General features: G+C 46.0%; 1 protein-coding gene across 1 annotated transcript in view; it reads left to right on the top strand.

Annotated features, from left to right (window-relative positions):
* The first annotated feature begins 8,882 nt into the window (after positions 1-8,882).
* The window catches only part of itga10 (integrin, alpha 10), a 70,986-nt gene continuing 61,866 nt past the window's right edge, over positions 8,883-18,002 (top strand). Inside the window, exon 1 of the mRNA XM_036939768.1 lies at positions 8,883-9,816. Within this exon, the coding sequence (XP_036795663.1) occupies positions 9,765-9,816 (52 nt within the window). The 5' untranslated portion in view covers positions 8,883-9,764. The remainder of the gene's footprint in view (positions 9,817-18,002) is intronic.

Below are 18,002 nucleotides of genomic sequence, written 5' to 3'. Positions count from 1 at the left end.
AGATACCACACATTCACATGCACATGCACATTAACCCCCTGGCCGGCTCAAGCCTTTTGGGGGCCCTAAGCGAGATTGGGGTTCCCTAAGCGATGCCCACCACCAAACGGGCAAACATTTTTAGTGGCCCCCCTCTTGACTGCTAGGAGAAAAAAATATGTTTTAATAAAGTTTATTTCCTGCAATTCTACGCATTTTTCCATGGGGCGTAGAGAAAATGTTGCAGCTTTAAAGCAAGTTTTCTGCATTTCTACACATTTTGCCATGGGGGCGGAGATACATTATTGAAAGTTTTAAAGCAAATTCCCTGCAATGATGTGGAGATACATGTTTGCAGCTTTAAAGCTATTTTTCTGCAATTCTACACATTTTGCCCTGACTTATGCCGTGTTAATGATATCTGAATGAGAGTGACTAACAAAATCAATGGGGCCCTCTGAAGGTCAGTGCCTCTAGGTCCGGTCCAGGGTTGTCCAACTCATTCCATGAAGGGCCGAGTGTCTGCAGGATTTTGTTTTTTCCTTTCAATTAAGACCTAGACAACCATGGGAGTTCCTTACTAATTCATTCAATCAAGGGTGGAGCAAAAACCTGCAGACACTAGGCCCTCGGTGGAATGAGTTTGACATGTGGACTAGACTAACTTATCAATCTAAAAATGTTTAGCTGACATGGCTAATTGAGTGACTGTCAGTGATTGACAAAACAAGAGAAAAACTGCTGTTGGACAACCAAATTTCTAACTTGCAACTTGTGTATTCTACTATTGTAACTTTCAACAGTAAGTTGAGACTCTGTCTGAGTAAAAAACAACAATACAAATGTTTTATTTATTCATGTTGTTGAAAGTTCAACAGGTTCACTCCACAGCACAGATACTGAACTAAACAGCATGACATGATGCAGATCAACGCAGGAGCACAAGTCTGTAAGGCCCAGATTCAATCTGATCGCGGGTGATAGGCATTGCGGCTTTTAAAGGCAATTTCCAAATGTTATTTACATTTTTTTAATGAACCTTTATTTAACGTATGTTGATTGAGCCGACATATGCAGTGTTTACCGTGAATGTGATCTCCGCCAACATTGAATCCCGGCTTAAGTTGCTCTGGATAAGAGCATCTGCTAAATGACTCATGTAATGTAAAATGAGTAGAGAGGAGGCAGGAAAAAGAGACAAACAGTAAAGATAGACAGAGTAACATAGAGAGGGAGAAAGAGACAAACAGCAAGACAGAAAGAGTAACATAGAGAGGGAGAAAGAGACAGACAGTAAAGATAGACAGAGTAACATAGAGAGGGAGAAAGAGACAAACAGTAAAGATAGACAGAGTAACATAGAGAGGGAGAAAGAGACAGACAGTAAAGATAGACAGAGTAACATAGAGAGGGAGAAAGAGACAAACAGTAAATTTAGACAGAGTAGCATAGAGAGGGAGAAAGAGACAGACAGTAAAGATAGACAGAGTAACATAGAGAGGGAGAAAGAGACAGACAGTAAAGATAGACAGAGTAACATAGAGAGGGAGAAAGAGACAAACAGTAAAGATAGACAGAGTAACATAGAGAGGGAGAAAGAGACAAACAGTAAAGATAGACAGAGTAACATAGAGAGAGAGAAAGAGACAGACAGTAAAGATAGACAGAGTAACATAGAGAGGGAGAAAGAGACAAACAGTAAAGATAGACAGAGTAACATAGAGAGGGAGAAAGAGACAAACAGTAAAGATAGACAGAGTAACATAGAGAGGGAGAAAGAGACAAACAGTAAAGATAGACAGAGTAACATAGAGAGGGAGAAAGAGACAAACAGTAAAGACAGACATCTAAAATGGAGGTGGGATTCAGAGTGCCTGTATTTGATTACTGACTCTCTCTCTCTCTCTCTACAGCGGTCAGGGCAGTTTATGCTGGAGACGATGATGTCATTGCTGGACGTGCGGTCTGATTGGCTCTGGTGGGGCATTGATGTGATTTGATTGGCTGTGGTGGTCTATGGTTTGGGGAATGGAGACTAGGGAAAACATCATAAAACTGTCTGGCCTCTAGACTGGCAGTACAACAGATGTTAATTTTTACTAACACACAAACATGCAGATACACAACACACACACGTAAAGTTAGCTAACACCCACTTAGATGACCCCGGGGAACCCCACAGACAAGGTGGAAACATGCAGCTCTTTCCAGACGGTCTACTGCTTCCCACTGTCCACATATACAGGCTGTTAGTGTGGTACTGCATAGCTCAGCTAATGTCTGACGTATGGGTCAGTACAGACACGGTATCTGACACTTTACATCTACCTGTTACCCCTCTACCACAACTACAGCCCATCTGACAGTAGTGTTCTCTCTCTCTCCCCCTCTCCTGCATATCTTAGCTTTGTGAGGGACAGTATCATACCCCTACATAGTTTAGATAGTATCGATTCAATGTGTTACAATGGTTTCCTGCTGCATAACTCATGTTTATAGGGTGTGTGTGTGTGTGTGGTGTAAGTGTTTTTGGCTCTCACACTAGTTCTTCTATCCGTTCCATTTCTATGGTCTGGCAGTAGGACACATTTTCATAGTTGCACTTTCTGACTGACATACAGTGGGGAGAACAAGTATTTGATACACTGCCGATTTTGCAGATTTTCCTACTTACAAAGCATGTAGAGGTCTGTAATTTTTATCATCGGTACACTTCAACTGTGAGAGACAGAATCTAAAGCAAAAATCCAGAAAATCACGTATGATTTTTAAGTAATTAATTTGCATTTTATTGCATGACATAAGTATTTGATAACCTACCAACCAGTAAGAATTCCGGCTTTCACAGACCTGTTAGTTTTTCTTTAAGAAGCCCTCCTGTTCTCCACTCATTACCTGTATTAACTGCACCTGTTTGAACTCGTTACCTGTATAAAAGACACCTGTCCACACACTCAATCACAATCACCTCTCCACAATGGCCAAGACTAGAGAGCTGTGTAAGGACATCGGGGATAAAATTGTAGACCTGGACAATGCTGGGATGAGCTACACGACAATAGGCAAGCAGCTTGGTGAGAAGGCAACAACTGTTGTCGCAATTATTAGAAAATGGAAGAAGTTCAAGATGACGGTCAATCACCCTCGGTTTGGGGCTCCATGCAAGATCTCACCTCGTGGGGCATCAATGATCATGAGGAAGGTGAGGGATCAGCCCAGAACTACACGGCAGGACCTGGTCAATGACCTGAAGAGAGCTGGGACCACAGTCTCAAAGAAAACCATTAGTAACACACTACGCCGTCATGGATTAAAATCCTGCAGAGCAAGCAAGGTCCCCCTGCTCAAACCAGCGCATGTCCAGGCCCGCCTGAAGTTTGCCAATGACCATCTGGATGATCCAGAGGAGGAATGGGGGAAGGTCATGTGGTCTGATGAGACAAAAATAGAGCTTTTTGGTCTCAACTCCATTCGCCGTGTTTGGAGGAAGAAGAAGGATGAGTACAACCCCAAGAACACCATCCCAACCATGAAGCATGGAGGTGGAAACATCATTCTTTGGGGATGCTTTTCTGCAAAGGGGACAGGACGACTGCACCGTATTGAAGGGAGGATGGATGGGGCCATGTGTCGCGAGATCTTGGCCAACAACCTCCTTCCCTCAGTAAGAGCATTGAAGATGGGTCGTGGCTGGGTCTTCCAGCATGACAATGACCCGAAACACACAGCCAGGGCAACTAAGGAGTGGCTCCGTAAGAAACATCTCAAGGTCCTGGAGTGGCCAAGCCAGTCTCCAGACCTGAACCCAATAGAAAATCTTTGGAGGGAGCTGAAAGTCCGTATTGCCCAGCGACAGCCCCGAAACCTGAAGGATCTGGAGAAGGTCTGTATGGAGGAGTGGGCCAAAATCCCTGCTGCAGTGTGTGCAAACCTGGTCAAGAACTACAGGAAATGTATGATCTCTGTAATTGCAAACAAAGGTTTCTGTACCAAATATTAAGTTCTGCTTTTCTGATGTATCAAATACTTATGTCTTGCAATAAAATGCAAATTAATGCAATAAAATGCAAATTAATTACTTTAAAATAATACAATGTGATTTTCTGGATTTTTGTTTTAGATTCCGTCTCACAGTTGATGTGTACCTATGATAAAAAATTACAGACCTCTACATGCTTTGTAAGTAGGAAAACCTGCAAAATCGGCAGTGTATCAAATACTTGTTCTCCCAACTGTAGCTGAGCTTTATGTGTGACAATGGTTTGTGTCTGCATTGCTCCTGTTCTATCACTTGAGCTTATAACAGTAGTTAGCTCTGTCACATCTAAGCTTAATTCTTAGAAGACTGTTTTTTTTGGCTCTGACAAATAGGTTCTGTCATAGCCAAAAAGCGTCTACCTATATATGAATCTGTGGCTGTGCACTGGGAGGCTGGGAGACTGGTTGCGTGTGAGTGTGTGAGTGTGGTAGTTTGTGAGTGGGTGTGTGAGCTAACTCATCTGACTTAATTGCGTAAGTCTGAGGATCAAAGCCAGCATGCTGCCAGTCTAGTAACCTTTACTGACAAACAATGCTATATGGGTCATTGTGTGTGTGTGTGTGTGTGTGTGTGTGTGTGTGTTGCACATAACTGTTACTTGATTATGATCACATACCTCCTCCATTCGCTGTGGTCCCTGAGGCAACAACAAAAGAGAGAGGGGACAGCAACAAAAGAGAGAGGGAACAGCAGGAGGAGAGAGGGAACAACAAAAGGAGAGAAGGAACAGCAGGAGGAGAGAGGGAACAGCAGGAGGGAATAGGCAACAACAAAAGGAGAGAGGGAACAGCGGGAGGGGAGAGGGAACAACAGGAGGAGAGAGGGAACAACAAAAGGAGAGAGGGAACAGTAGGAGGAGAGAGGGAACAGCAGGAGGGGAGAGGGAACAGCAGAGGAGAGAGGGAACAGCAGGAGGGGAGAGGGAACAACAAAAGGAGAGAGGGAACAGCGGGAGGGGAGAGGGAACAACAAAAGGAGAGAGGGAACAGTAGGAGGAGAGAGGGAACAGCAGGAGGGGAGAGGGAACAGCAGAGGAGAGAGGGAACAGCAGGAGGGGAGAGGGAACAACAAAAGGAGAGAGGGGACAGCAGGAGTAGAGAGGGAACAGCAGGAGGAGAGAGGGAACAACAGGAGGAGAGAGGGAACAACAAAAGGAGAGAGGGAACAGTAGGAGGAGAGAGGGAACAGCAGGAGGGGAGAGGGAACAGCAGAGGAGAGAGGGAACAGCAGGAGGGGAGAGGGAACAACAAAAGGAGAGAGGGGACAGCAGGAGTAGAGAGGGAACAGCAGGAGGAGAGAGGGAACAACAAAAGGAGAGAGGGAACAGCAGGAGGAGAGAGGGAACAGCAGGAGGAGAGAGGGAACAACACAAGGAGAGAGGGAACAGCAGGAGTAGAGAGGGAACAGCAGGAGGAGAGAGGGAACAGCAGGAGGAGAGAGGGAACAACAAAAGGAGAGAGGGAACAGCAGGAGGAGAGAGGGAACAGCAGGAGGAGAGAGGGAACAGCAGGGGAGAGAGGGAACAGCAGGAGGGGAGATGGAAGAGCAGGAGGAGAGAGGGAACAGCAAAAAGAGAGAGGGAACAGCAGGAGGAGAGAGGGAACAACAGGAGGAGAGAGGGAACAGCAGGAGGAGAGAGGGAACAGCAGGAGGAGAGAGGGAACAACAAAAGGAGAGAGTGAACAGCAGCAGGGGCGAGGGAACAGCAGGAGGAGAGAGGGAACAGCAGGGGGAGAGAGGGAACAACAAAAGGAGAGAGGGAACAGCAGGAGGAGAGAGGGAACAGCAGGAGGAGAGAGGGAACAACAAAAGGAGAGAGGGAACAGCAGGAGGAGAGAGGGAACAGCAGGAGGAGAGAGGGAACAACAAAAGGAGAGAGGGAACAGCAGGAGGAGAGAGGGAACAACAAAAGGAGAGAGGGAACAGCAGGAGGAGAGAGGGAACAGCAGGAGGAGAGAGGGAACAACAAAAGGAGAGAGGGATCAACAAAAGGAGAGAGGGAACAGCAGGAGGAGAGAGGGAACAGCAGGAGGAGAGAGGGAACAGCAGGAGGAGAGAGGGAACAACAAAAGGAGAGAGGGATCAACAAAATGAGTGAGGGAACAGCAGGAGGAGAGAGGGAACAACAAAAGGAGAGAGGGAACAGCAGGAGGGGAGAGGGAACAACAAAAGGAGAGAGGGAACAGCAGGAGGAGAGAGGGAACAACAAAAGGAGAGAGGGAACAGCAGGAGGGGAGAGGGGACAACAAAATTAGTGAGGGAACAGCAGGAGGAGAGAGGGAACAACAAAAGGAGAGAGGGAACAGCAGGAGGGGAGAGGGGACAACAAAATGAGTGAGGGAACAGCAGGAGGAGAGAGGGAACAGCAGGAGGAGAGAGGGAACAGCAGGAGGAGAGAGGGAACAGCAGGGCGAGAGAGGGAACAGCAGGGGAGAGAGGGAACAGCAGGAGGAGAGAGTGAACAACAAAAGGAGAGAGGTAACAGCAGGAGGGGAGATGGAACAGCAGGAGGAGAGAGGGAACAACAAAAGGAGAGAGGGAACTGCAGGAGGAGAGATGGAACAGCAGGAGGAGAGAGGGAACAACAAAAGGAGAGAGGGAACTGCAGGAGGAGCGAGGGAACAGCAAGAGGAGTAAGGGAACAGCAGGAGGAGAGAGGGAACAGCAGGAGGAGAGAGGGAACAGCAGGGGAGAGAGGGAACAGCAGGAGGAGAGATGGAACAGCAGGAGGACAGATAGACGCTTATCCACAAACAATAGAGTAGGATGAAGATGATCTATCTAACAACTAGAGTGGGATGAAGTTGATCTACCTAACAACTAGAGTAGGATGAAGTTGATCTACCTAACAACTAGAGTAGAATGAAGTTGATCTACCTAACAACTACAGTAGGATGAAGTTGATCTACCTAACAACTAGAGTAGGATGAAGTTGATCTACCTAACAACTACAGTAGGATGAAGTTGATCTACCTAACAACTAGAGTAGGATGAAGTTGATCTACCTAACAACTACAGTAGGATGAAGTTGATCTACCTAACAACTACAGTAGGATGAAGTTGATCTACCTAACAACTACAGTAGGATGAAGTTGATCTACCTAACAACTACAGTAGGATGAAGTTGATCTACCTAACAACTACAGTAGGATGAAGTTGATCTACCTAACAACTACAGTAGGATGAAGTTGATCTACCTAATAACTACAGTAGGATGATGTTGATCCACCAACAACTACAGTAGGATGAAGTTGATCTACCTAATAACTACAGTAGGATGAAATTGCACTAAACACAGATTTGTGATCTGCCATATGGTAGAGTTAGGATTTGGGGAGGATAAACTGATCCTAGACCTGGGCAGCTTCTACTACTGTAGGAACCACTTGGTTTACAGAGTTGATTTATGAGAAAAAACAAAGATGCTTGGTTACCACCAACCACGCCACAGAAGACACAAACAACCGTAGAAGTTGCCCTTAGGCACAGATGTAGGATCAGCTTACCCTCACCAAATCTTATCTTTGGCCATAAGGGGAAAAATGCAAAATTGGCCTTAGACCAGTGTGAGGGCTCAACATTCACTCTAGTCCCAGAATTAGGAACGCTATTAGAGAACAGCGACATCCACTAGTGCAAAGGGGCTCTGCCTGTGTATGCAACAGTTCCACCTGCAAAGGCCTTCATGTCGTTGTCCGTAGCTGTAACGGAATACAATTCCATAAAGGAAAAATTGAATTTCACAAACCATGAGGATCAAGGAATTTGATAAATAGTTGAGTAAAGCACTTTTAAGTGTGATCAGGTGGGTCAAACCTACAGTGTGTCTCAATAGTCTAACGAAGTGGCTAGCTGACACAAAGCATTTGGGAGACTGAATTAGTGATGCACTGGCGCAATCCTGTGGACGTTGAGTGAACTACATCCACAACTCTCAACCAGGAGACCAGAGACCACTAGATGGCCTCAGAGAGCTTTAAAGTGGTCTCTAGTACTTTGTGATTGTTATCATCCCGAAGTTGAATGTATTTATGACAGTTAGACAGACAGACAGACTGACAGTGTGTGTGTGTGTGTGTGTGTGTGTGTGTGTGTGTGTGTGTGTGTGTGTGTGTGTGTGTGTGTGTGTGTGTGTGTGTGTGTGTGTGTGTGTGTGTGTGTGAGAGAGAGAGAGAGAGAGAGAGAGAGAGAAATAAAGGGAGAGAGAGTGACTAGATTGCTATGTGGCCCTAAACAGAGAGTACACAGTGGCAGAATACCTGACCACAGTGATTGAATCTTGATTGAATCTTTGACTATGTACAGACACAGTGAGCATAGCTTTGCTATTGAGAAAGGCCACCGTAGGCAGACCTGGCTCTCAAGAGAAGACAGGCTATGTGCATACTGTCCACAAAATGATGTGGAAACTGAGATGCACTTCCTAACCTCCTGCCAAATGTTAGAGTCACATATTTCCCTCAGATTACACAGACCCACAAATAACTATTGTTACAACACTATATGTAGACATAATATGACATTTGAAACGAGTGTAATGTTTACTGTTGATTTTTTATTGTTTATTTCACTTTTGTTTATTATCTATTTCACTTGTTTTGGCAATGTTAACAAATGTTTCCCATGCCAATAAAGCCCTTAAATTGAATTAAGAGAAAGAAAGAGACAGAAATATAATTGAGAGAGATTTAATTGAGAGAGAGAAACAAAATGAATTGAGAGACAGAAAGAGAGAGAACGAGAGATAAAGAAAGAGAAATAGAGATAAAGAGAGAGAGAAATAGAGATAAAGAGAGAGAGAAAGTTGTTTGGGGTTTTCAAAATGCGAACCAGGCGCGCGCTGAGAGAGAGGTCGAATTGAGGAACGAGCGAGGGAAGGAAGGTCTCCTCGCGCTGGAATAAAAGCGCTATTGATTGTTGCTTTGGAGTAAAACTCCACTATCCAGAGAGGGATACAATCGCTATAAATGAGGGAAAACGACGAAAAAGATGGATATCACCAACCAGAAGTGTGAAAATTGAAACAGAAAGTTGTCAAGAAAACCCAAACATTGATTAATCTCAAACGTTTAGGTTAAAAGATGAATATGGGTACTTTCTTCGGATAATTTTTGGAGAGTCGAGCCAGGAGGAACATTCAGCAATAGAAAAGTAGACTATCTGACTGATAGTTAGGCCTATGGGTTTTTCTTTATTGGAAGCAATTAAACATGCATTAGTGAAGGTTTAACGACACTAAATTGGACTTTTCTTCGGGACAGGTGTTGGTTTTGAGCTTGAATCAGTTGTTGAGTTGTTTTTGACTAGTTGTTTAGACGTTTGAGGTGTTAGTTGCGCACAGGTTAAGGTAATAATTTATGGCACATATTCCGACCCAAAAATATTTAGATAGTTTAGGCTACTGTTTGTCAAAAATAAAATAAACCTAGAACAACCTCTGTTTAATTCATTAAAAAGCTGTCAACATATCGTTCAACCTGATAGTGGTTACAGCAACAGACAATAACTAAGTAGTCTGTTTTACCCTGAATAATATGTGAAGCAGGGTTGTCGGAAGCAACACAACACGGTTACATTACAACGCGCCCAAGCAATACCACTGGAACTGTGTTTTTACGGTTTTCACGGATCCCTGGGGAACACATCGAGTTGAAAGACTCGTGCCGGAGCACTGAATTGAAACGAACTCTAGGGAAATTAAAGTCCAAGTCCGGAACAGAAAGAGAGCCCATCCATCCTTTACAACATGGAGCTGCACAAATACCTGCTACTCCTCAAGTTCATAGTTCTCCTCAAAGGTAAGTTTGTAACCAGTTGTCACGTTGTCTATAATCTCAACCTTTCTAGAGCTGTTTTTTTCTCACGAATACCTTTAAATCCTTGACCCCGACCATGACCCTTTACAAAGTCACTTCAATGACAGCATTTTGAAAGTTTAAGTAGCCTATACAAACATGTTCATGAAAATTAGACATTTTCTAGTTCGAGATTCATCAGTGTATTCGTTATCCCAATGGCATTTTAGGACCGACAACCTCTGCAACTACTGGAGCTAATGCACCTACAGTACATCATAGGTCCTAGATTATAAACACCAATCCTGTAAACCAGTTGAAAGACCTCTATAACCACTACAGTGTGCAGGGTCATTCTCTATGCTGAGACTTGGCCCAGCTATTTACTGTGTAGGCATACAACTGTTTCCCTGGTTCCCCCCTGCTGCTGCTCCCCTGTCCAATTGTATGATATGGTAATCAGGTTACCTACTGGAGCTCCCTCAGTGGACTCACTCCTTATCTTCAAACAACCATGAATAATGAATCATGTGTTATATTTATACACAATATGGCTTTTCTCCAGGTCTCAAAGCTCAAAGAACTTGAAGTTTAAGTGATTCACCTAAACAACTGCAGGCATCATTCTCTAAGGTACACAGTCTGAGGCAGGGATATTTAGAAAGCTACATATAGCCTCCCTGTAGGCCTACATCATGTGAGAGATAATGCCCAGCCACTGCCATGGGGTCTAGACCTTTATGGCACAAGAGGTTTTCCACTTTCACCTCTAACCACAGGGTTGCTGGTTCAAACCCCATTTTGACTGCCACCTTAATCACTACATTGGTGGCAGAAGTGGGATTCTGCAGTCTGGCCTTTTTTGCCCTCCTGCGAGCTTTAACTGTACAGTGTGGTAATTAACTTACATAGCTTCCTCAATGTGTAGGGCTATCTTTTCTCCTGCTGGTTGCTGGATCAAACCCCACCCCCTCCCCTGCATTGCTACACTGGTGCCAGTGGGAGGGTTAGACCTAAATTCTATCAGTAATATCCATCTCTCCAGAATTCACCTAGAAGCTCCAGTTATAGTAACACGGTATTTCCGTCAGACGAACCACACTCATTTTCACGCTTGTTAATGTCGACTACCCTCCCAACCCCTGCATGTTACCTGTACCATAACACACCTCACTCACTGACTCCTGTTAGACGGCAGGAGAGGAGAGAAAATACTATTATAGTTTCACCAGGAATGAGTGTTGACACAGTCGATAAGCAGGGAGTAAATTACTACGTTACTGTGCAGTGAGTGGCCATGAAAGGAATGAAGATATGCTATTATTAGACAGGGCATATTCACTCCTATGGTCTATTTATTGCCTACCTCCTCATGCCTTTTGCACACACTGTATATAGACTTTATTTTTTCTACTGTTTACTTCATGTGTAACTCTGTGTTGTTGTCTGTGTCACACTGCTTTGCTTTATCTTGGCCAGGTCACAGTTGTAAATGAGAACTTGTTCTCAACTTGCCTACCTGGTTAAATAAAGGTGAAATAAAATGAATTGAATAAAAGAAAGGGCAGAATCACGGTAGTCTATTGCAAGGCATGATACAGTAAAGCTAGACCCTGTAAGATTTCTCCATCCCACTCTAGTAGAGCATGTTGAGCTCCATGATGATCCTGGACTGTTCAGAAGTATGTCCACAGTGTATAACACTGTAATAAGTAGGCAGTAGACATCTTACTTAAAGGTGGGGTGTTTAGAAGTAGCTTTTTGGATCTATGATCTATCTATGAATCCATACACTGAGTGGACAAAACATTAAGAACACCAGCTCTTTCCATGAGACTGACAAGGTGAATCCAGGTGAAAGTTATGATCCCTTATTGATTTCACCTGTTAAATCCACTTCAATCAGTGCAGATGAAGGGGAGGCAGGTTAAGTAAGGATTTTTAGGCCTTGAGACAATTGACATGGATTGTGGATTGTGTATGTGTGCCATTCAGAGTTTAAATGGGCAAGACAAAATATTTAAGTGCCTTTGAACAGGGTATGGTAGTAGGTGCCATGCACACCGGTTTGAGTGTCAAGAACTGCAATGATGCTGGGGTTTTCACATTTTCCTGTGTTTATCAATAATGTTCCACCACCCGAAGGACATCCAGCCAACTTGACAACTGTGGGAAGCATTGGAGTCAACATGGGCCAGCATCCCTATGGAATGCATTCGACACCTTGTAGAGTCCAGGCCCTGACGAATTGAGGCTGTTCTGAGGGCAAAAGGGGGTGCAACTCAATATTAGGAAGGTGTTCCTGTCTGAGTGGGAAGTACATTCCTAGGATCCCTGTATGATGTCAAACGGCAGGGTAGCCTAGTGGTTAGAGCGTTGGACTAGTAACCGGAAGGTTGCGAGTTCAAACCCCCGAGCTGACAAGGTACAAATCTGTCGTTCTGCCCCTGAACAGGCAGTTAACCCACTGTTCCCAGGCCGTCATTGAAAATAAGAATTTGTTCTTAACTGACTTGCCTGGTTAAATAAAGGTAAAAAAAAAAAAAAATAAAAAAAAACATGATCTGAGTGAGACCATGTACCAGTCCAGCACAACACAACACTGCTGTCTGTTCAGGCCATGTACCAGTCCAGCACAACACAACACTGCTGTCTGTTCAGGCCATGTACCAGCCCAATACAACACAACACTGCTGTCTGTTCAGGCCATGTACCAGTCCAGCACAACACAACACTGCTGTCTGTTCAGGCCATGTACCAGCCCAATACAACACAACACTGCTGTCTGTTCAGGCCATGTACCAGTCCAGCACAACACAACACTGCTGTCTGTTCAGGCCATGTACCAGTCCAGCACAACACACCACTGCTGTCTGTTCAGGCCATGTACCAGCCCAATACAACACAACACTGCTGTCTGTTCAGGCCATGTACCAGTCCAATACAACACAACACTGCTGTCTGTTCAGGCCATGTACCAGCCCAATACAACACAACACTGCTGTCTGTTCAGGCCATGTACCAGCCCAATACAACACAACACTGCTGTCTGTTCAGCCCATGTACCAGTCCAGCCAGTACAACACAACACTGCTGTCTGTTCAGGCCATGTACCAGCCCAATACAACACAACACTGCTGTCTGTACAGGCCATGTACCAGTCCAGCCAGTACAACACAACACTGCTGTCTGTTCAGGCTATGTGCCAGCCCAATACAACACAACACTGCTGTCTGTTCAGACCATGTACCAGCCCAATACAACACAACACTGCTGTCTGTTCAGGCCATGTACCAGCCCAATACAACACAACACTGCTGTCTGTTCAGGCCATGTACCAGCCCAATACGACACAACACTGCTGTCTGTTCAGGCCATGTACCAGCCCAATACAACACAACACTGCTGTCTGTTCAGGCCATGTACCAGTCCAGCCAGTACAACACAACACTGCTGTCTGTTCAGGCCATGTACCAGTCCAATACAACACAACACTGCTGTCTGTTCAGGCCATGTACCAGCCCAATACAACACAACACTGCTGTCTGTTCAGACCATGTACCAGTCCAGCCAGTACAACACAACACTGCTGTCTGTTCAGACCATGTACCAGCCCAATACAACACAACACTGCTGTCTGTTCAGACCATGTACCAGTCCAGCCAGTACAACACTGCTGTCTGTTCAGACCATGTACCAGTCCAGCCAGTACAACACTGCTGTCTGTTCAGGCCATGTACCAGTCCAATACAACACAACACTGCTGTCTGTTCAGGCCATGTACCAGCCCAATACAACACAACACTGCTGTCTGTTCAGGCCACGTCTGTCTCCTCCTGCTGATCCTGAGGAATGAATGAGGAAGGAATGCATTGAAGTCACCGTAGTCAGATGCTGTTTGTGGTTAGTCTGTACTACACTTCATTAACTGTTTGAGACATGCATGTATTGACTGTGTGTGTGTGATGTTGATGGTTTGAGCAGGCCTCCCCAGTGTGGTAACCAGGCATACCAGGACTGTTAGTTGCTCTGTTATGTTTTACTGAGATGTAGAACACAGGTGTGTGTATGGGGGGATAGCTGGGGAATTCCTTCTCTTCTCTCTCTCTCTCCTCTCCCCAGTCCTTCTCCTACACAATATATCTTCTCCCAATCTCTCTCTCTCCTCTCCTATCCTCTTCCCAGTCCTTCTCCTACACATCTCTCTTCTCCCAATCTGTCTCTATCCTCTCCTATCCTCTCCCCAGTCCTTCTCCTACACAATCTCTCTTCTCCCAGTCTCTCCTCTCCTATCCTCTTCCCAGTCCTTCTCCTACACACTTTCTCTTCTCCCAATTTCTCTTTCTGTTTCTCTCATTGGTCCCTCTCTCTTTCCCTCCCTCTTGCTGTCCATTATATCTCTTTCCTTCTCTGTCTTCCTTTCTCACTCCCACTCTCTTCCACCCCCATACCGCACTAGGGACTGATAGAGATGGGAACAGAACATGATGGAGGTGAGTCAGAGAGCAAGAGAAATGGAGCGAGGGAGGGGGGGGGGGGGTAGAGCGAGAAGCCTTGTAATTCAATGAATACTAGAGAAACAGCGAGGCAGACACCTACTGTGGTCATCATTGCACGGACTACCAGAGACGACCAAAGTATAAGCCAAGAGGCCACTGCAGACATGTGAAGACAGCAAGAGATGAAGAGGAGAGCAGATAAAGAAGTGGACAAAATAAAATGATGGGAGTGAGTGGTAGAAAGATTGGTAGATAGTTTAAAGTAGAAAACGTGTGTGTGTGTGGGTGAGAGAGAGAGAGAGAAGCTGTGATAGAGAGACAGTGAAGCTGTGATAGAGAGACAGTGGTCCATTTGAAATGCCATAAATCAGAGCCACATGTAGTCTCCATACTTAACACACGTCTGTGGTCAGGCTGCCATTCATCTGTAACACACGTAACACTGTGCTGTCAACTCCACTGACCTGTCATCCCCGAATACATACATCATTCAGTAGCAGTACACACACACGCACACACACACACACACACACATAGCAGCAAGAGCATTGCGAGCCGATAGTGTGGTTGAATAGAGAGAGGAATCTGAATCTGGACGGGGTTTGGCTGCATAAATGTTTACAGTCAGTTGTCATGACGATCCATGGTCAGACAGCATGTGGTACAGACCCATATAAACCAGCTGAAAATGGGAGCGGAAGAGCAGGAGAGGAGGAGGGGAGGAGGGTGGTTTGGTGGTGAGGGTGAAGAGCCGGGGAGGGGGTACAGGAGGAAGTGGATGAAAATGGGATGATTTGAGTGGAGAGTGGAGAGTAGGGGGTTAAGGTGGCGGGGGGGGGGGGGGGGGGGGGGGGTAGGAGAGAGGGGTGAAGGGGTCTTGGTGATGCGACAGACAGTCTTTGAAACATATGAGAGACGAGTGTGTGTGTGTGAGAGAGAGAGAGATGCCCGGCCACAATTAAAGAGTTGAATTGTTTAAACAGTAGAGATGTTGTGATGTCACATCAGTGAAAGAGAGGAGCAGGATCATGATTACTGTATGGGAGAGGCATGGCTCCTATAATCAAGGAAATTAATCTGGAGGGAGAAAGAGGAGGAGGATGGAGAATAAGATGGAGGGAGCAAGCAGTGAGAAGGAGGAAGAATTGGGGGAAACAAAGAGTAGACATATCCAGTTACTTCTCACAACCCTGCGGAATCCCCTTCTGTTGGTGTTGTGTGTGTGTGTGTGTGTGTGTGTGTGTGTGTGTGTGTGTGTGTGTGTGTGTGTGTGTGTGTGTGTGTGTGTGTGTGTGTGTGTGTGTGTGTGGTGTGTGTGTGCATGTATGTATGACTTTGTGTGTTGGTGTCAATGGGTGGGTGTAGCTTGTGCATGGAAGTCAGGCGCAGGAGAGCAGAGATGAGTGGACAAAACACTTTACTCAGGCAATTATTAAAACAGGTCGCAACGGTGTCACGAAAACAAATGCCCAAAGAACAAGTGAGGCAGCACAAAGTACACACAACCAAGTACAAAGTACCGGCAGCCACAAAGCACGGGTACACAACAAAACCGGGCATAGACCAGCCGGAAGCCTACCAACCTGACAAATAAACAATTTCACACATAGACATGGGGGGGAACAGAGGGTTATATACACGAAAAGTAATGAGGGAATGTAAACCAGGGAAAACAAGACAAAACAAATGGAAAATGAAAGGTGGATCGGCGATGGCTAGTTGACCGGTGAAGTCGACCGCCGAACGCCGCCCGAACAAGGAGAGGAACCGACTTTGGCGGAAGTCGTGACAGTACCCCCCCCCCCCTTGACCCGCGTTTCCAGCTGCGCGCTGACACCGGCCTCGGGGACAACCCAGAGGGCGAGGTGGAGGGCGATCCGGATGGAGACGGTGGAACTCCCGCAGCATTGAAGGGTCCAACACGTCCTCCAGCGGAACCCAGCATCTCTCCTCCGGAACGTACCCCTCCCACTGCACGAGGTACTGAAGGCCCCTCGCCCTACGCCTCGAATCCAGTATGGAGTGAACGGAATACGCCGGGGCCCCCTCGATGTCCATAGGGGGCGGAGGAACCTCCCGCACCTCAGACTCCTGGAGCGGGCCAGCCACCACCGGCCTGAGAAGAGACACATGGAACGAGGGGTTAATACGATAATCGGGGGAAAGTTGTAACCTGTAACTAACCTCGTTCAGTCTCCTCAGGACTTTAAATGGCCCCACAAACCGCGGCCCCAACTTCCGGCAGGGCAAGCGGAGGGGCAGGTTTCGGGTCGAGAGCCAGACCCAGTCCCCTGGTGCGAACACCGGGGCCTCACTGCAGTGACAGTCTGTGCTGGCTTTCTGGCACAGCACGGCCTGCTGAAGGTGAACATGAGCGGCGTCCCATGTCGCCTCCGCGCGCCTGAAGCAGTCGTCCACCACAGGAGCCTCGATCTGACTCAGACCCAGTACGCACTGGAATGGGGAGAGGTTAGTGGAGGAGTGGCAGAGCGAGTTCTGGGCCATCTCTGCCCAGGACACGATCGCACCCACTCAAGTGTGTAAACAAGGCCTCCGCAGTCTGTAGGGCTGTAGGGAGACCGGGCAGAGGGAGGAGACAGCAGGACTTAAAGAACCGATCCACAATGACCAGGATCGTGGTGTTACCCTATGAGGGAGGAGGATCGGTAAGGAAATCCACCGACAGGTGCGACCACGGCCGTTGTGGAACGGGTAAGGGGTGTAGCTTACCTCTGGTCAGGTGTCTAGGAGCCTTACACTGGGCGCACACCGAGCAGGAGGAAACATAAACCCTCACGTCCTTAGCCAAAGTGGGCCACCAGTACTTCCCACTCAGACAGCGCACCTTCTGACCGATGCTTGGATGACCAGAGGAGGGTGACGTGTGGGCCCAATAGATCAGCCAGTCACGGACAGCAGACGGGCTTTCCCCGAGAGGCAGTTGGTGGTTTTTGGTAGCGTGTGTTGTTCACCAGTCTGCTGGTGGTTCTGCACTGTAAACAAGTCTAGTTGTTTCATCTAATTATTATGAAGTAACTGGTTCCACAGCCTTTTAAGTTTAACACACTTTTCAATCAAAGTGTTATCTGAAATTAACACTTTTAGTTGGCCCAAACTTAGCTCCAATTTAGTGATCAGTTAACCTGACTACTCCCTCATCATTGATTTGAGTTACTTATTTCAGTAACAGTCTAATGTTGGCCTGCGTAGTACTCATTTTTATGTTTCTCCTTAGACGCTATGATAAATAAAATCATTTTACTTGAGTACTTTTAACAGAGCTGAGATTTACTTTGAAGTGCAAAGTGTAGCAATACAGATGAACTCAGTAATTGACATAGACACGGGGACATAGCAGGAAGCTTTGTGTCCTCAGTCCCAAGAGGTTGAGAGTTCAAAGTCCAGGTGAGGATGTGTTGAATAATCATTTCTGTAGAAATGATTCTGCACAATGTAATCATGTGTGTCAGTTGAAAGTATTGTATGTCAAAAGCATCGTTTATGAAGGTGTAACTAGTTTCAAAGCCTTTTTTAGTTAAGATGTCGAAATAATAATATCTAGATGAATGAACATGTGAGGTAAGTTGAGCAAACACATCATTTTAATTTGACTTCATTTTTGTGTAAATTTTCAGTTGGATCTATGTTTTGGCCAACAAAAAATGTTAAGATCAGGTAACACCTTGATCG

Source organism: Oncorhynchus mykiss, chromosome 2, assembly GCF_013265735.2.
Source record: "Oncorhynchus mykiss isolate Arlee chromosome 2, USDA_OmykA_1.1, whole genome shotgun sequence".
NCBI lineage: Eukaryota > Metazoa > Chordata > Actinopteri > Salmoniformes > Salmonidae > Oncorhynchus > Oncorhynchus mykiss.
This window is presented reverse-complemented; position numbering and strand designations above follow the sequence as displayed.